Source organism: Leucoraja erinacea, chromosome 7, assembly GCF_028641065.1.
Source record: "Leucoraja erinacea ecotype New England chromosome 7, Leri_hhj_1, whole genome shotgun sequence".
Classification (NCBI taxonomy): Eukaryota; Metazoa; Chordata; class Chondrichthyes; order Rajiformes; family Rajidae; genus Leucoraja; species Leucoraja erinaceus.
In genome coordinates, this window is record NC_073383.1 from 47,157,875 (window position 1) to 47,178,166 (window position 20,292).

At 44.8% G+C, this 20,292-nt stretch overlaps 1 protein-coding gene across 1 annotated transcript in view; it reads left to right on the forward strand.

Annotated features, from left to right (window-relative positions):
• The first annotated feature begins 269 nt into the window (after positions 1 to 269).
• The window catches only part of asb1 (ankyrin repeat and SOCS box containing 1), a 29,712-nt gene continuing 9,689 nt past the window's right edge, over positions 270 to 20,292 (forward strand). Inside the window, exons 1-3 of the mRNA XM_055638503.1 lie at positions 270 to 686; positions 15,115 to 15,417; positions 18,182 to 18,567. Of these exons, the coding sequence (XP_055494478.1) occupies positions 433 to 686; positions 15,115 to 15,417; positions 18,182 to 18,567 (943 nt within the window). The 5' untranslated portion in view covers positions 270 to 432. The remainder of the gene's footprint in view (positions 687 to 15,114; positions 15,418 to 18,181; positions 18,568 to 20,292) is intronic.

A 20,292-nucleotide genomic window follows, 5' to 3' on the forward strand; every position in this document is an offset into this window, starting at 1 on the left:
GATGGGATAAATTACAGACTTGATTTTTTAAATCTCAAAATTGTCGTAACATTGCTAAATAAAGGAAATTCTATTCTAAATAAAGAATTGCAACCTTTTGATTGGAGACACGGACTTCACCAAAGATAAATAAAGAATTGCAAACCCTTAATACAAAGAATGGACTTCTCAACCTCTTGATAGGAAGAATGAGCTTCACACAAAAAATACCGAAGATTTGCAATCTCATGAATGAGCTTCACAAAAGAATAAGATGCATGAGTTATATGTGTATGGGTTTTCACAGCCTGTGTTGTGCTCGGGGTCGCGCAGCTGCAGAGGCCCCAGTGGGCGGGACGGGACGCGGGCCCGCGCCTCAGGTACCGGGATAGCGGCCACCAAAGGGCGGCCACGGTGTAAAGGAGGGGGAGAGGACACTTCACCATCACCATCATGTCGGAGCGACAGGGCGTCAAGGGCTGCAGTGGCGCCGCCGCAGCCGAGGAGCGGGGGGATGAGGAGGAGGAAGATGCGGCGGCGGCGGCTGCAGGCGCCAGGGCCGGCCGCGACCTAAAGGAGTGGCTGCGGGAGCAGTTCTGCGACGGGGCGGCGGAGGAGGGCACGGCGGACACCCGGCTGCACGACGCCACCTACGTGGGGGACCTGGCCACCGTCGCCGCCCTGCTGAAGGAGGACCACTTCAGGAGGTGATGGACGCCCGGCTCCCCTCCCCCTTCCCGGACACGGCCCAACGGACCCCCCTCAGATACCCTCCCCACCCGTCAGATACCCCCTCCACATACATCCCCCGTCCCCACAGATCCCCCTCCTGATTACCTCCGCCCCTCAGATCCCCTCCCCTCACATCACTCCCCCCCCTCACATACTCCTCCCCACTCAGATCCCCTCCCCACATACATCACCCCTCCCTTCAGATCCCCCGCCCCTCAGATCCCCTCCTCTCTTCCACTCTCGTCAGATACCTCTCCACCTATATCCCCGTTCCCCACAGACCCCCCCCCCCCCCCCTCCATTTGGAATATTTTGGAGGACCAAGAACCCTCCCTTCAGATCCCCCCCGCCCCTCAGATCCCCCCCTCCTCCTTCCACTCCCGTCAGATACCTCCACCTATATCCCCGCTCCCCACAGACCCCCCCTCCATTTGGAATATTTTGGAGGACCAAGAACCCTCCCTTCAGATCCCCCCCCCCCCCGCCCCTCAGATCCCCTCTCCTCAGATGCTCCTTCCCACTCAGACCCCCTCCCCTTCTCAGATCCCATCCCCTCCTCTCAGAACCCTGTCTCTCAGCCTTTCTCCCGAGGATCCTGCTCTCCTGGACCCCTCCCTCGCTCTGCGGACCCCGCCCACCTCAGCCCAGACCCCGACAGTGCAGCTTCAGCCTTCGCCTTCCAACTGACGCAGTGCTCTGCTTTCGAACGAGAACAAGGGTGCATCTTTGTAACCACGTTCTCTCTTACCACAACCCTTGCACAGATTTATTTTTGCTCCCATGCAGAATTCTATGTATAATTTATTTTTGTGTCTGTCTCCATGTGCCAGTGATGCTGCTGCAAGCAAGATTTTATTATCCCTTGTACCTCACTGTCCTTGTATATGACAATAAACTTGACTTCTCTCCCTACCACCCAGCTTGTGTTATAATAATTTAAGTGTGGACCAGAGTGACCAGTCTCATTATTCACCATCCATTGGGGAATTTAATACCCTGTAGAATCCTGTTCAATTAAGGTGAATGACTGGGCCAGGGTTGATATGAACCTTTGGATGTGTAACATTGGAAAGGACCATCTCACTTCCCCCAGACCCCCCCCCCCCCCTTTTTTTTTCCCCTCCCCTCCCCCTTGCTTGATTCATGTTCAAATGCCTCACTTTAATCAGAATGTATTAGAATTCACATATCAGCATGTTTAAAATGCATTTTGAGTTACAATTCTTGGAACTTAACGATTACTTGAATGCCTTTGTTAATAGGATGCTCTTGAGAAATTGATGGTGGGGCATCTTTTTGAAGCATTGTGGCGCTTTTGGTGAAAATACAACCACAGGGTTTTGTAATGGGTGTTTCATAATTTTGACGAACAATGTGGGAACAAAGGTTTACAACTTTGCAGCTCTTACTTTTCATGGTCTTCTAGGTGATAGTCATGATTTTGGGCAAAGCAGTCGGGTTACCTCAGTGAATATTGCATGGTTGTCCTCATGATGTAACGATGGAGCAGGTGAATATTTAGGAATGTGGGCATGGTGTCCATATAGTCCTAAATTGGGTACGTTCACAGTGATAAGTGCAAAGTAATATTCATTACGTCACCATCGTTTCTTCATTTTTAATATGCCAAAGATCAATTCCATAAGCAGGGTTTCACTCCCATCTAGGGAAATTGTCTGGGATTATATATAGATATCTTTGTTGCTATATTCAACTGAGTGATTTGTTTGTGTTCTCATCCTCCATTGTTGGAGAACAAATGCACTCAAGAATGTGATATAACATTTTAAACTGGAAAAATCATTAAAAAAATATTCTGCCTGCACAGAGGCTTCTGGACTTGCTGAGTTCACACAGCACTTGGTTTGAGATTTCCAGCGCCTGTAGTATTTTACCATTAATTATTACTTGGCACAGAGATAGGCAGAGTAGAGGTGAAAATGTGGCTGATGAAGTGGGCTAGAAGGGTCAAGGAATATGGGGCATAGTCAGGAACAGATTACTATATTTGGATGATCAGCCACGGTCATATTACAATAAATGGAATTGGCTCAAAAGCGCTCAATGGCTTACTCCTATTCTTATTTTCTGCTAGTATCCTGTGAAAGAGAAATGTAGAAAATAGCAGGAGTTAGAAGTAGGAATATAAGGAGAAAGTCAAACTGAACTGGGTTGAACAAGAACCCAGCAGGAAAGCTAAATAGTATACACCACAGAACTTAAAAATGAGATGGGAATGACAAAGTGGATTGTTAAAGGTACTACCCTGGAAATCTTAACAAATGGAGATGGAAAGAAGAAATGAGCAGAAGGACATATAGGGTATGTGGCCAGATAAACATTCATTCTAGAAAGTAGATGTTAAATGAATTAAAGATGTGAATTCCACTTGGAGGGCATGACATGATGCAAACGGGGGGGGGGGGGGGGGGGGAAGGGTTTTGTCGCATGGAGGAGTAGGCTTGGTTCTAAAGAATGGAATCACTTCACTAATGAAAGGTGTAAAAAGAGACGAGGAGGCGATTACTTTATTGGTTGAACTAAAGAATAGAAATGATCGGCGATTTCAGTGATTTTTCATTTTTAGGCAAGAGAAAAGGCATACAGTGCCCTCCATAATGTTTGGGACAAAGACCCATCATTTATTTATTTGCAATAGAAAAAACTCACATGTGGTTAAAGTGCACATTGTCAGATTTTATTCAAGGGTATTTTTATACATTTTGTAGAAATTACAGCTGTGTTTATGCATAGTCCTCCCCCCCCCCCCCCCCCCCCCCCCCCCCCATGCAGATATAAGGGAGCTCTCAGCAGCTAGTCTTTCCTCCAGTCTTTCCATCACCATTGGAAACTTTTATTGCTGTTTATCAACATGAGGACGAACGTTGTGTCAATGAAAGTCAAAGAAGCCATTATGAGACTGAGAAACAAGAATAAAACTGTTAGAGACATCAGCCAAACCTTAGGCTTACCAAATTCAACTGTTTGGAACATCATTAAGAAGAAAGAGAGCACTGGTGAGCTTACTAATCGCAAAGAGACTGGCAGGCCAAGGAAGACCTCCACAACTGATGACAGAAGAATTCCCTCTATAATAGAAACATAGAAATTAGGTGCAGGAGTAGGCCATTCGGCCCTTCGAGCCTGCACCGCCATTCAATATGATCATGGCTGATCATCCAACTCAGTATCCCGTACCTGCCTTCTTTCCATACCCCCTGATCCCCTTAGCCACAAGGGCCACATCTAACTCCCTCTTAAATATAGCCAATGAACTGGCCTCAACTACCCTCTGTGGCAGAGAGTTCCAGAGATTCACCACTCTCTGTGTGAAAAAAGTTCTTCTCATCTCGGTTTTAAAGGATTTCCCCCTTATCCTTAAGCTGTGACCCCTTGCCCTGGACTTCCCTAACATCGGGAACAATCTTCCTGCATCTAGCCTGTCCAACCCCTTAAGAATTTTGTAAGTTTCTATAAGATCCCCTCTCAATCTCCTAAATTCTAGAGAGTATAAACCAAGTCTATCCAGTCTTTCTTCATAAGACAGTCCTGACATCCCAGGAATCAGTCTGGTGAACCGTCTCTGCACTCCCTCTATGGCAATAATGTCCTTCCTCAGATTTGGAGACCAAAACTGTACGCAATACTCCAGATGTGGTCTCACCAAGACCCTGTACAACTGCAGAAGAACCTCCCTGCTCCTATACTCAAATCCTTTTGCAATGAAAGCTAACATACCATTCGCTTTCTTTACTGCCTGCTGCACCTGCATGCCTACCTTCAATGACTGGTGTACCATGACACCCAGGTCTCGCTGCATCTCCCCCTTTCCCAATCGGCCACCATTTAGATAATAGTCTGCTTTCCCGTTTTTGCCACCAAAATGGATAACCTCACATTTATCCACACTATACTGCATCTGCCAAACATTTGCCCACTCACCCAGCCTATCCAAGTCACCTTGCAGTCTCCTAGCATCCTCCTCACAGCTAACACTGCCCCCCAGCTTAGTGTCATCCGCAAACGTGGAGATATTGCCTTCAATTCCCTCATCCAGATCATTAATATATATTGTAAATAGCTGGGGTCCCAGCACTGAGCCTTGCGGTACCCCACTAGTCACTGCCTGCCATTGTGAAAATGACCCGTTTACTCCTACTCTTTGCTTCCTGTTTGCCAGCCAGTTCTCTATCCACATCAATACTGAACCCCCAATGCCTTGTGCTTTAAGTTTGTATACTAATCTCTTATGTGGGACCTTGTCGAAAGCCTTCTGGAAGTCCAGATACACCACATCCACTGGTTTTCCCCTATCCACGCTACTAGTTACATCCTCGAAAAATTCTATAAGATTCATCAGACATGATTTACCTTTCGTAAATCCATGCTGACTTTGTCCAATGATTTCACCACTTTCCAAATGTGCTGCTATCCCATCTTTAATAACTGACTCTAGCAGTTTCCCCACTACCGATGTTAGACTAACTGGTCTGTAATTCCCCATTTTCTCTCTCCCTCCCTTCTTAAAAAGTGGGGTTACGTTTGCTACCCGCCAATCTTCAGGAACTACTCCAGAATCTAAAGAGTTTTGAAAGATTATTACTAATGCATCCACTATTTCTGGAGCTACTTCCTTAAGTACTCTGGGATGCAGCCTATCTGGCCCTGGGGATTTATCGGCCTTTAATCCATTCAATTTACCCAACACCACTTCCCGGCTAACCTGGATTTCACTCAATTCCTCCAACTCCTTTGACCCGTGGTCCCCTGCTATTTCCGGCAAATTATTTATGTCTTCCTTAGTGAAGACGGAACCAAAGTAGTTATTCAATTGGTCCGCCATATCCTTGTTCCCCATGATCAACTCACCTGTTTCTGACTGCAAGGGACCTACATTTGTTTTAACTAATCTCTTTTCACATATCTATAAAAACCTTTGCAGTCAGTTTTTATGTTCCCTGGCAGTTTTCTTTCATAATCTATTTTCCCTTTCCTAATTAAGCCCTTTGTCCTCCTCTGCTGGTCTTTGAATTTCTCCCAGTCCCGGTATGCTGCTTTTTCTGGCTAATTTGTACGCATCATCCTTCGCTTTGATACTATCCCTGATTTCCCTTGTTATCCACGGATGTACTACCTTCCCTGATTTATTCTTTTGCCAAACTGGTATGAACAATTTTTGTAGTTCATCCATGCAGTCTTTAAATGCCTTCCATTGCATATCCACCGTCAACCCTTTTAGAATTAATTGCCAGCCAATCTTGGCCAATTCACGTCTCATACCATCAAAGTTACCTTTCTTTAAGTTCAGAACCATTGTTTCTGAATTAACAATGTCACTCTCCATCCTAATGAAGAACTCAACCATATTATGGTCACTCTTGCCCAAGGGGGCACGTACAACAAGATTGCTAACTAACCCTTCCTCATTACTCAATACCCAGTCTAAAATAGCCTGCTCTCTCGTTGGTTCCTCTACATGTTGATTTAGATAACTATCCCGCATACATTCCAAGAAATCCTCTTCCTCAGCACCCCTGCCAATTTGATTCACCCAATCTATATGTAGATTGAAGTCACCCATTATAACTGTTTTGCCTTTGTCGCACGCATTTCTAATTTCCTGTTTGATACCATCTCCAACTTCACTACTACTGTTAGGTGGCCTGTACACAACACCCACCAGCGTTTTCTGCCCCTTAGTGTTTCGCAGCTCTACCCATACCGATTCCACATCCTCCAAACTAATGTCCTTCCTTTCCATTGCATTAATCTCCTCTCTAATCAGTAATGCTACCCCACCTCTTTTTCCTTTCTGTCTATCCCTCCTGAATATTGAATATCCCTGGATGTTCAGCTCCCAGCCTTGGTCACCCTGGAGCCATGTCTCCGTAATCCCAACTATATCATAGTCATTAATAGCTATCTGCACATTCAACTCATCCACCTTATTACGAATGCTCCTTGCATTGAGACACAAAGCCTTCAGGCTTGTTTTTACAACACTCTTACCCCTTATACAATTATGTTGAAAAGTGGCCCTTTTTGATTTTTGCCCTGGTTTTGTCTGCCTGCCACTTTTACTTTTCACCTTGCTACCTATTTCTTCTACCCTCGGTCTCTACGCTCACACATTTAAGAAACCCTTTCCCTTTAACTCCATCCTCCACTATCCCATTCAACACCCCACCCCCCTTATTCAGTTTAAAGCCACCCGTGTAGCAGTGGCAAACCTGCCTGCCAGAATGCTGGTCCCACACCTGTTAAGATGCAATCCGTCCCTTTTGTACAGTTCCCCCTTACCCCAAAACAGATCCCAGTGATCTAAGAATCTAAATCCCTGCCCCGTGCACCAGTTCCTCAGCCACACGTTCAGGTCCCGTATCTCCCTGTTCCTGCTCTCGCTAGCACGGGGAACTGGAAGCAAACCGGAGATAACAACCCTGGAGGTCCTGCTTTTCAACATTTTTCCGAGCTCTCTAAAGTCACGCTGCAGAATATTCATCCCCTTTTTTCCGACATCGTTTGTGCCGACATGCACTACCACTTCCGGATGTTCACCTTCGCCCTTGAGGATTTTCTGCACTCTGTCCGTGACATCCTGGATCCTGGCACCGGGAAGGCAGCACACCATCCTCGCATCCCGTCTGTTGCCGCAGAAACCCCTGTCCGTACCTCTCACGATGGAGTCTCCCACTACAATGGCCTTGCCTGCCTTAGGCCTTTTTGGTTTTGGCTCAACAGCCCTATTCGCATCGCAAGCCAGTCCGCCGCTCACGTCTTCTGTCCCAACAGCTTCTAAGCGGATGAACCTGTTTACAAGAGGTACACCACCCGGGGACGTTGGCATTCCATGCTTCCCTCCCTTTCTCACTGTCTCCCACCTTCTCTCTTCCAGTACCTTAGGTGTAACAATCGTACTGTAGGACTTGTCGAGGAACGACTCCATTTCTCGTACGAACCGGAGGTCATCCACTTGCTTCTCCAGTTCCCCAACAAGGCCCTTCAGGAGCTCTACCTGGATGCAATAAAGAAAAATCCTCAAACACCTGTCCGACAGATCAGAAACAGTCTTCAGATGTGGATTTATCAATGACAACAGTCCGCAGAAGACTTCATGAACAGAAATACAGAGGCTACACTGCAAGATGCAAACCACTGGTTAGTCGGAATAATAGGATGGCCAGGTTAAAGTTTGCCAAGAAGTACTTAAAAGAGCAACCACAGTTCTGGAAAACGTCTCGTGGACAGATGAGATGAAGATTAACATATCAGAGTGATGGCAAGAGCAAAGTATGGAGGAGGGAAGAAACTGCCCAAGATCCAAAGCATACCACCTCATCTATGAAACACAGTGGTGGGGTTGTTATGGCCTGGGCATGTATGGCTGCTGAAGGTACTGGCTCATTTATCTTCGTTGATGATACAACTGCTGATGGTAGAAGCATAATGTATTCTGAAGTGTATAGACACCCTATCTGCTCAAGTTCAAACAAATGCCTCAAAACTCATTAGCTGGTGGTTCATTCTACAGCAAGACAATGATCCCAAACATATTGCTAAAGGAACAAATTAGTTTTTCTAAGCAAAACAATGGTCAATTCTTGAGTGTGCAAATCAATCACCCGATCTGAACCCAATTGAGCATAATTCAAATTTCACTGTAGCTTAATTGGTTAAGTGACAATAAACGCAAACTTGAACTTGAACTTTTATATGCTGAAGAGAAAACTGTAGGGGACTAGCCCCCAAATCAAGCATAAGCTAAAGATAGCTGCAATACAGGTCTGGCAGTGCGTCACCAGAGAAGACGCCCAGCAACTGGTGATGTCCATGAATCGCAGACTTTGCAGTCATTGCATGTAAAGGATATGCAACATAATACTAAACATGACTACTTTTCATTTACATTACATTGCTACGTCCCAAACATTACGGTGCCCTGAAACAGGACTATGTATAAACACTGCTGTAATTTCTACACAGTGAAACCAAAATGTATAAAAATATCCTTTATTAAAATCTGACAATGTGTACCTTAACCACATGTGATTTTTTTTTTCTATTACAAATCTCAAATTGCGGAGTACGGAGGCAAATAAATAAATGATGGGTCTATGTTCCAAACATTATGGAGGGCACTGTATTTTCTAAGTGATCGTCAAATTATCAAATCTAATACAGTGTTTCAAATGGAGAAACTTGAAATGGCTACTAAGCTTCTAACTCGGGATAACACAGTGACAGGGATAACACAGTGACATGACACTAAGACGGCCCATGGGAAACTGTATCCATCTGTTAATGGGTAAAGTTCTGGTAGATCAGCAGGAGGTGTTTATAAATAATGTGATGCAGAGCTAGTTTATACCCCTCGGGGCCAATAGCTCTACTTGCCAAAAGAATCATTTATGGATGATCAAAGAAATAAGGAACAACATAAAACCTAAGAGAAAAAGCATGCATAAAAGTAAATACCAACTTCAATCCTGATGAATTGCAGAACCAACTAAAGTTAACAAGCAGTAACAGCAACATAAAGAGAGAATTAAAATAACTTAAATGAGATATGTAAATCAACACATTGGAAAAGAGCTGGTAGTCAGATGTCCTACAAGTCCATGGAAATTGATAATGATATTATAAGTAGAAAAATAAAAATGGTGAAGAATGGAGTGGAGAATGTGCCCAGATTCACTTGACAAGCATGTCTTCCTGCTCTGCATTTCATAATAGTAAGATTAAATGAGAACTTACCAGTTCGAAGTTTGATCTGTATTTTATGAGGAGTTACGATGAGGGATTACGTGAAGAACCCGCTCAGTGCGCAGGCGCGGCATACTTCCAAGCAGCGGTGTGGAATCACAGATAGACACAGTTATTTGAAGTAAACATAGTAAAGATCAAGGAGACATCAGTTTACTAGTTTGATCTATATAATGAGGGTGGGAGCGGAGGGCACGTAATCCCTCATCGTAACTCCTCATAAAATACAGATCAAACTTCGAACTGGTAAGTTCTCGTTTAATCTTACTATTTTACTTCCGAGTCACGTGAGTGATTCCGTGAAGACTTCAAAGGTCTGTGATTTCAAACCGTGTAACAGTTTTATTTCACTCACTGCCGAAGTTCTTGAGGGAGGAAGTGTTATCGTAATCAACCGATGGATCTGTTTTTTCAAGAAACAGAAAGGTATTTATTAACAATAACAAAAATAAATAGCTCCCCCGAGCTTATATTAAATATTTGCAGTTTGTAATATTCTGTCTGCAAATAAGTCAGGCTTTATCAACGGTTTATTATTAAAAACATTCTGAATATCGTTTCCCTCGACCATCCTGCCGTATTGAGAATGTGGTCAACCGGGACGTCCATTCGTTCAGCCGCTGATGTCGATGCTGCCCTAGTGGAATGGGATTTAAATGTATTAGTGTCTATTCCGGCAGCTTTCAGTACCTGTTTGAGCCACCGTAAAATGGTTTGGCTCGTTACCCCGCCATGAGGTTTCTTGTGGCTGACCCATAAGGCTTTTTCTCTCCCTCTGAGATTGTGGGTTGTGTCTATATATTGTTGTAGATGGGTCACCACACACAACCTTGGCTCTGGTGGGTAGGCCCGGAATACCACCAGTGGATTGGGCGTTCCTGGCCTGCTTTGTTTCACCAGACCTAGAATGATGAACGTAATCTGGTCTGGGGCGACCTCCATGTTGTCCAGTCTTAATTTGTGCAGCGACTGGACCCTCTGAGCAGATGCGAGTGCCATTTAACATGAGCGTCTTTAATGTAGATATCTCGAGGCTGAGGGATCTAGCTCGTGGCCATTCCCTGAGGTATGTCAATACCACACTGATATCCCAAACATGGGTATACCTGGGTTTAGGGGCTTAATATTAAAAATGCCCTTCATGAGTTTTACCACCAGAGGATGGGATCCCATGGCCTGCTGTCCTGCTGGTTTTAGGTAAGCAGACAGGCCGCTTTGTGCTGTATTGATGGCACTGTAACTGATCCCTTCGTCATGGTGTAGATGGGCCAGGAACTCCAGCACGTCGGTGGTTGTGGCAGTTGCATATGTTGTCCCTGTTTCCTGGCAGTACTTCTCCCATTTTTGATACAGGTTAAATACTGCCTCCTGGTGGATGTTCGCAGGGATGCCGACATGGTGGTGATAGTTCATTCGGATAATCCCAGTCCCTGGTAAGGTCTATTCAAAACCTACAACCCAGGAGTTTGATGTTTTCATGGCATGGGTGGCTTATGCCTGATACTGGGTGAGTCAACAACCGTGGTCCACTAGGGAAATCCATAGGTGACTCGACCACCATGTCGTGAAGAACTGGGAACCATGGCTGTGTAGGCCAGTCGGGCACCATCAATATCCCAGAAGCAGAGTCCATCTGTATTGCGAAGTACCCGACTGATGAGGCAGAAGGGAGGGAAAGCAAAAAGCAGAAATTCCCCCCAATCCAGCGTGTAGGCATCTACCGCTGCTGCCTCTGGTCTGGTTCCCAAGTCACATACATAGGTAACTGGTGATTCCGTCTTGATGCAAACAAATCGATATCTGGCGTTCCATATTGCTTAATAACTTTAGCAAATATTTTGGGTTTAACATCCATTCGATGTTATCATTAAATTTTTCCGTGACCTGGTGTCTGCCACTGTATTTAGCTTACCTAGTAGATAGGCAGCCGATAGTAAAATATGTCTTTCGACACACCATTGCCAGATCTGATTGACCAATTTGTCGCACGATAATGATTTTATGCTCCCCATATGGTTAATATAAGCCACCACCGTAGTATTATCAATCCGTAACCGCACATGCAAGTGCTGCATTTTAGATGCATATGCTTTTAAAATCATAATAGGCGCTCAACATTTCTAAATTGATGCCCAGTGTGTGTGGTAATGATGACTCTGGTTTAGTCCATCTGGCACCTGTGCTGGATATGGAGTTAGTTGCCCCCCCCCCCAGGCTTGAGCACTGGCATCTGATTAATAACTAAAGTAGGTTTAGTGATGATGATAGGGCTGAAACTGTGCCACACATTCTCTGCCCCCCCCTCCCCCCACTGTAGCTCTGATATAGCTCCAGTGGGTAATTTCATGATTCGATCATAGTGACCCGAATATCATTTTAGTGCATGTACCTTTGTACTTTGTAGATTTTGATAGTGCAAAGGTCTGATTTGTCCATGGTAGTAGATGGCTTCAACCTAGATTTATCTGGAGTAGGACGAACCCCAGCGTTTCAAGGAGCTGTTTTGTAGCTAATACTGCTGCCACAGCCAATTTCTTCGTTTCACTACTATAATCGCCCCCTGTTAGTAGAGCACCCTTGTTCTCTATATGCTGGCAGGAACCAGACCCACCTACCTCCATGGTTATGGGTATTCTTCTGTTTCCTCCCGGTCCAACGAGTCTTACACGTCGTATGACGTGGTGGGGGTGGCGCATTTTCCCTGGGGCCTGCTCTGGGCCCTGGCCTGAAAGGCTTACAGGATTGGCATGCAGGCCTCGAGCTTTCACCAGTACCATAAGGTATACCCAGCTGGTGGATGCATTACAAGATACAAGATACAAGATACATTTAATTGTCATTTGGACCCCTTGAGGTCCAAACGAAATGCCGTTTCTGCAGCCATACATTACAAACACATAGACCCAAGACACAACATAATTTACATAAACATCCATCACATCGCTGTGATGGAAGGCCTAATAAACTTATCTCTCCACTGCACTCTCCCCCCCCGATGTCAGAGTCAAAGTCAAAGCCCCCGGCTGGCGATGGCGATTGTCCCACGGCCATTAAAGCCACGCCGGGTGGTGCGAGGTCGCACACCCTGGTCTTGCTGTTTAGATTTTGGCGAATTGTGCGGCTCGCAGAGTCCCGCGGCCATTCCAAGCCGCGCCAACGGTGATGTTAGGTATCTGCAATGATCCGCTCCAGGAGCTCTTTGACCCCGCAACTCGGGCGGGGTAAGTCGCCGTTGCGAGAGCCCTGAAAAGCGGTCTCCCTCCAGGGACCCTTTAGTGATGTGCCCGGGCTCCCGGTGCCGCCGTCCACAGACCTGCCGTTGGAGCCTCCGACTCTCTGTTGTAGCAATGTGCAGCAGCAGCAGCAGCAGCAGCAGCATACTAGTTAGCAGCCCCATGCTTCTTTAAACAAGTGTATTCCCCCACTGCTCCGGACTCGGCCAGCCCCGACGGCGACGGTGATCGTAGCACCAGAGTCCCCGGCTTCAGACCCTGTTGGAGGCCGCCATGGTTATGGGGCCCAACGACAACGGAAACCCCGGTCCAAAGGTCGGGTTCCACGTGCAGGGAGAGATTTAAAAAAAGTTTCCCCCCCCCTCCCACCCCACCCCCCCCCCCCCACACACTCTGGGCCCCCAGCCTGAAAGGCTTACAAAACGATTTAAACATGCAGGCCCCGAGCTTTCAAACGCGTACCATACTGGTATACCCAGCTGCTGGTGGATGCATTAGAGGTACTGCTGACTGGTTTACGTGTGGTGCTCATTCCAGACCCTGCCGCCTTACCCCGATATTTTTGACACGTCGTCCAGTTTTTTGAAAAACTTTGTTTGAAGAAGGGTTTCGGCCCGAAACGTTGCCTATTTCCTTCGCTCCATAGATGCTGCTGCACCCGCTGAGTTTCTCCAGCTTTTTTGTGTACCTTTTTTAAAAACTTGGCTTGATCACGGATCCTGCTGTCTGGCTAAGTTGTTGTGTCGGCGTTCTCACAGTCTTGTGAATTTTGGTTGAAGGCAGGTTTTATAACTTCCTGAGAAGTTGCGGGGCACTGCGAACAGTAGGGTCAGGTGTTTTGCCATACTACCCTGACCTCTGGAAGAGCATGTGAATGATAGCCGACATCAGGCATATCAAATTCATTTTTAAATATTGGGTTTTTTGAGAGCGATGCTCAATGTATCCCCCAATAATGGTGGGCACTTTGAGTAAATGCAATTTAGGGGAGGCGTGATGAAATCCAACACCTCATGACTACCTGTCTTGGAGAGGTTCTTTGAAAAGAACAGGTAGTAAGCTGGTCCGTCAGTCGAGACTGAAATTTATCTCGCTAGTGGTGAAGCCACATAGCGCCCACACCCAGCAGCTGTTCCTGATCCTGTACCTCAAGCATACTCCCGATGTTGTTCAGCCAGTGACCCCTCTTCTTGACCAGCCCAACTCTGGTCCCATCAATCCCTCGACAAGGGAGATGGCCAGTGCAATAGCACTGGAGTGGGAGTGTTAGCTCCCTTGGCAGTTTTTCTGGAGTTTTTAGCTCCATGACCTCCTCTGGCTTGGGGAAACAGACATTCTTGTTTTTAGTTTGAAGTGCTGATCCCATCTTCCGTGTCTGTCTCCAGCCTGAGGTTTGGTCCTGACCTTGTGTGAGGCTGTCTGCCGTTTTCGGGCGGCATTTCAGCGGTTCTCGGGCGGCGAGTCTCCTTGTCGGGAGTCTGCAGGGGTGCCGGCCGGTTTTTGAATTTCCCTCCAGTCCGCTGCTGTTAGTCAAACAGCTGTTTAGCGGACCGGGCATCAGCGCAGCACCCGTGTCTGTGGACCGCAGCGTGTGCGGTCCCGTTGCCGCCTCTCCCCCCCTCCACTGTCGGCTCCTTCGCTGGAGTCGAACGGGGGCCGCTTCCCTCTGCTGCTTTGCTCCCCCTGGAGCAAAAAACACAAGGTAAAGACCGATGAAGGTAAGTACTTACCTAACGTTCCTTTCTTTCAGGCTAGTAGCGGGAGCGCCCGACTCCCGCTTGGCCGCTGTTGCACTGCTGGCGTTAATGCCGCGCCTGCGCACTGAGCGGGTTCTTCACGGAATCACTCACGTGACTCCGAAGTAAAATTCGTACATTATATTGTCTGTATTATGTTGTCTATATTCTCATTCTCAAACTGCACCAATTCATTGCTTTTCACCGTCCCATTATATACACCCTTTTCCCACTCTCTACCCCTTTAGCTTAACAAGCTTCTTTTTCTCCTTTGCTGTTCTGACTGAGGGTCTTCGGCCTGACACATTAATCGTCAGTCCACAGATGTAGCTTTTGCACTTTCTGTCTTTGTGTTAGAGTTCTGCAGCTGCGTTTTTTTTAATATGAGTCTGAAATTGTGGTGATTTGTAGAGATGGAAAAGAATACAACAATTTTTTGAGTAGTGACTCTTCTTGCTAAATTAATGCAAAGAATCCTTGTTGTTTTGGTTTTCAAGGTTTTCAAGTGCAAGGGTTGTGATTCGGAGATTTGCATATCATGTCCAGAGGAGTATTAATTCTTGTACAATCCATTCCTGTGTGTGCGTGCGTGTGTGGTGGTTTATCTGAATGACATTGAAGGCAAAGTGAAATGGGAGTGAATTGTTCATATAAGCTCTTTTGTGCTTCAGGAGAATCAACGAGAAGTCGGTCTGGTGCTGTGGCTGGCTGCCGTGCACTCCCCTGCGCATTGCTGCCACTGCGGGCCACGCTGACTGCGCAGACTACTTGCTCAAGCAAGGAGCTGAGGTGGACTTGGTTGATGTCAAGGGACAGACTGCGCTGTACGTGGCTGTTCTGAATGGCCATGTGGAATGTACCCGCATCCTCGTAAAGGCAGGTGCTGACCCGAATGGAAGTTGCCACCACCGCAGCAAGCCTGTGTATCATGCCTCCCGTGTGGGCAGAGCGGACATCCTCAAAGAACTAATCAAGTAAGTTTGATGGGGTGGGGTTAAGACCTATTCACTATCCACTAAAGGACCTATCCCTGAGGCAAATCCTAAAATTTAAGATACAGATTTGTCCATTTTAAAAACAAAACTAAGCAAAAGATTACATTCCTTGAGGGATAGAATTGGTAAACTAGGAATGCCAAACTTGTATCAAACTTGGTAGAGGGATACAGTATGGAAAATGGCTCTTCAGCCCACTGAGTCTGTGCTGACTAATCACCCATTTACACTAATCCTATATTAATCCCATATTCTCATCTCTCCCAGATTATATTGCTCACTTACACAATGAGGGTGATTTACAGCAGTCAATTAGCTGCACATCTTTGGAATGTTGGATACCGTCACAGAGAATGTGCAAACTCCATCCAAGGCAGGACTGAGCCTGAGTCTTTAGAGCTATGAGGTATCAGCTCTATCAGATGAGCCACTGCGCCGTTATCTGGTTGACATATAAAGATAAAAGATGGACAATGGAGAGAGCACAGAGAAGATCTATAATAGTGAAACTAGAAATGGGAAGATGCACATATCTGCAACGAATGAACTGATTGTGTCTATTTTATGTTGAGAAAGTAATGTTGAATGTCAGGTAGTAGACCGAGGTTATTCTACTACCTGATATATTCATGTATGGTATAACCATATAACATATAACCATATAACAATTACAGCACGGAAACAGGCCATCTCGGCCCTACAAGTCCGTGCCGAACAATTTTTTTTTCTTTTTTTTTCCCCTTAGTCCCACCTGCCTGCACTCATACCATAACCCTCCATTCCCTTCTCATCCATATGCCTATCCAATTTATTTTTAAATGATACCAATGAACCTGCCTCCACCACTTCCACTTCCACTTCCACTTCCACTTCCAGGTATGATTTGCCTGGGTAGCAAATCTTGGTACAAGTGACAATAAAATACCAATACCATTTCCCACGACGGATGCTACCTGACCTGAGGCTCTCCATCATTTGTTGCTTTGAAAGAGTTAACAAATTAGTTCCAACTCTTGTTCTTTCTCCCTCGTCCTACAGTTTTATATCCCCATCAAGAATACATTCAGTTGTCATTTGCTGGTACTTTTTTAATCTGTTCCAGCTGGTTCTTTGACATAGTAGATTCCAGATCATTGAGGCTCTCCATTGAAGAACAGCCCAACGCCTGCCATTATTTCACTAACGTTTAACATTTATGTGTTGCTAGACTTTTTTCCAGCAGAAATAATTTCCCCACATTATTATACGATAATAAAATCTTAGACTTTGAACACATCTATTCAACATCCTCTTAACCTTACATTGCTGGTATTGGTCTTGCTTTTAGTTTATCTTTGGCACTTGTAGCGAGATACAGTGGAAAAACTTTATATGCTGTTCAGTCAAATCATACTATACAATCAAGCCATACACAAGTCTGAAGAAGGGTCTCGACCCGAAACTTCACCCAGTCCTTCTCTCCAGAGATGCTGCCTGAGTTACCCAGCATTTTGTGTCTACCTATAAGTACACCAAGTTGTGCAAAGAGCAAAAAATAAGCAGAGTGCAAAATCTAGTGAAACAGCGTTACAGTTACAGAGAAAGTGCTGTAAAATGACCAAATAACTATCCCCACAAGATATAGAATAGCAATGTTACAAAATTTTGAGATTTTAAAAATCAAGTCTGCAATTTATCCCATCAGATAAAGCACAAAAATAAGTTTAATTTGACACCTAATTCACTTTCATATCTTAAGTATTAAAAAAGGTATGGCCATTTTCATACTCGGAAATTAGCATCTTGTTCCCTATTGATTTTCCATTGACTTAGCACAAAAGCTGTGATCGAGGACAGTGAAATGGCCATAACTTTATTAAAAATTAAGAGAACTGAAAGAAATTTTCAGTTATTATAGATTGAAGCATTCTGAAACAAATATTAAACAATCTTACTTGGATGACCTGAAATTAAAGCATATAATTAGTTAGTTACCCACTTGTAGCTATTCACAAACTTCAATTACTAGATCTAAACATCTATCCATTTCTTAAGAAAAGATTAACATTTTTAAATAGCCTGTCCAAATAACATTCACACAAGAATTCACAATAAAACATGATTTATAGGCCAAATGGAAGGGATTTAGTGTTCAATTGCTGTAAATTAATGGCCATTTAAATCAGCTTGTAAGTGGGATCGTGTGGAACGCGCTGGTTTGGAATGTTCCCATTGCGGTGAATTTGTACCCCATATGCCCAGAAAAATACTGCAAGATTGAATGGGCCCCCAAATTAGCTACTCGCAACATAACATTTTGTATAAAGGGATCTTAAGAAGCGCTTTTTAATGTAAAAATAAACAGCCTACCTTGCGTTGTCCCCTACATGAGATCCGTCCCGTTGGCGGCGGTCGCGGGTTTAGAGGATGATTTTTAACTTACTATAACAATTAAATAAACCAATTTAGTTTAAAAATACCTGCAGCGAACTAATGTCGCAGCGATTTTTCATCAGCAACTAGGCAGGCTGAACAGCCTCGATTTGAATACCCTAGAGAAAATCGCGTTTTAAACCCGCCCCCCTCTCAAAGGTGCCAAAATCGCGCACACGGGCAGCGACAGAACTGCAGCACCGCTGAAGGTAGGTTTTGCAACATACCTATATAGAAGCATCGTGCAACAATACTTTGTGAGAAGCAGTGAGTTGATTTTTCTATGGAAGTCACTGACAGTCTTGTAACCCTGTTTATTCTCTTCTTTCAGATATGGTGCTAATGTTGATGTTGATCATCATTTAGCCAGTCGACTCTCAGCACCTGCTGCTCGAAGATTTACATCACTAGGAGTGTGCCCACTCTATATCAGTTCTGCCTATCATCATCTCCAGTGTTTCAAGTTGTTACTGAAAGCCGGAGCTAACCCCAATTATAACTACTGGGGACAGGTGGATGTTAAGGCCTTTCCCAGGGCTTCGCCCATCTGCATTCTGGATGCGGTCCTGCGGCATGGATGTGATGTACAATTTGTAAAACTTTTGATCGACTTTGGTGCTAACCTCAACCTGGTTAACTGGGAGGGCTTGGATGCTGAAACAATGGGCCGCATGAAGGTGAAGGAGGAGGCCTTGCAGTTCTTCAGAACAGCAAAAGGTAACATGAATTACATCTTGGTTGTAATTCCTGATTTGGCAGCGTTTCTGATTTATTATTATTAACGTAATTGTAGATTAGGACACCTTGGAATACCAAAGGCATGTTGGCCTTCATTGCGAGAGGATTTGAGTTTCAGAACATGGAGGACCTACTGCAGTTGTACAGGGCCCTGGTGATACCGCACCTGGAGTATTGTGTGCAATTTTGGTCTCCTAATTTGAGGAAGGACATTATTGCTATTGAGGGAGTGCAGCACAGGTTCACCAGGTTAATTCCCGGGAAAGCGGGACTGACATATGATGAAAGAATGGGTCAACTGGGCTTGTATTCACTGGAATATAGGATGAGAGGGGATCTTATAGAAACATATACAATTCCTAAAGGATTGGACAGGCTAGATGCAGGAAAAATGTTCCTGATGTTGGGGGAGTCCAGAACCAGAGGTCACAGTTTAAGAATAAGAAAGTTGTGAATCTGTGGAATCCTCTGCCACAGAAGATGGTGGAGGCCAATTTACCTGATGTTTTCAAGAGAGAGTTAGATTAAGCTCTTGGGGCTAAAGGAATCAAAGGATTTGAGGAAAAAGCAGGAACGGGGTACTGATTTTAGATGATCAGCCATGATCATATTGAATGGCAGTGCTGGCTCGAAGGTCGGAATGGCCTACTACTGCACCTATTTTTCTTTGTGTCTATGCTTCTATGCAGATACAAAGTCTGATGTGAATGAAAGCTTATTGTCATACGTATTACATTATTCCTGTTTTTTCCCAAATTAACAGTTCTACACTGATTTAAATATCTGGTGTATTTGAGCGTAGCTTATTATATTACTAGAATAATAGTGCTGCAATTTTTCTTCCAAGTAAGATAGATGTTGAAATAAATTGGGTAATTCTTATTTCCTATTCGAATCCTGAAAGGGCCTGTGGATTGATCCAATTCCATCCCCTCAAGAGCCAACCTAGGCGGATGTGCAGTGCTGAGAGAGTGCTGCACTGTTGAAGTTGATTCCTTGGAGTCAAGATTCTGTCTGGTCTCTTGGATGTAAAATATACCACCTTATAATTTGAAGAATGCTGTCTTTTTGGCCAACATATATCCTTCAACCAGTATCCTGGAAAGAGCAGATAATCTGGCCATTAATCACATTGGTGTTTGAGGGATTGTGCTGTGCACAGAATTGTCATTTTTTTCTGACATTATACCAATGATGAAGTTCTTTATTGGCTGTAAAGTGTTTTGAGAATCTTGCAAAACCAAAAGCTCAATTTAAATGTAAGTTCAGTCTCTCTAAACAGATGTGAATTCAACTATTTCTAATTCCCCCCGTGACAGTCCAGCTGAATGAAATCCATACACAGGGCACAGCATCCAAGATTGATACTGCCTTGAAAGCAGGTTGTGCAGATGCATAATTTTGGGTCTTCCAGATGAAACCACCTCTCTGAGAATGCATCTTCTACAGCTGGCTCTGTTGTTTCAAAGTGCCAGCATTGACATCCTCCCTTTTCTCTGGATTTTAATGTGCCATTGATTTCCCACCGTGGAGGCTCAAATGCTGATTAACACCATCAATTAATAATTTGATGTGGTATTACACTTCATCAATCTCGATTGATAATCTCTTTAAGTGATGTGCTATCTGCCTGGAGTTCTCATCCGTCATCAAATGTGTGGTTTCACTCTGGGGCACAATGTAGATCTCCCATTCTCTTCAGAG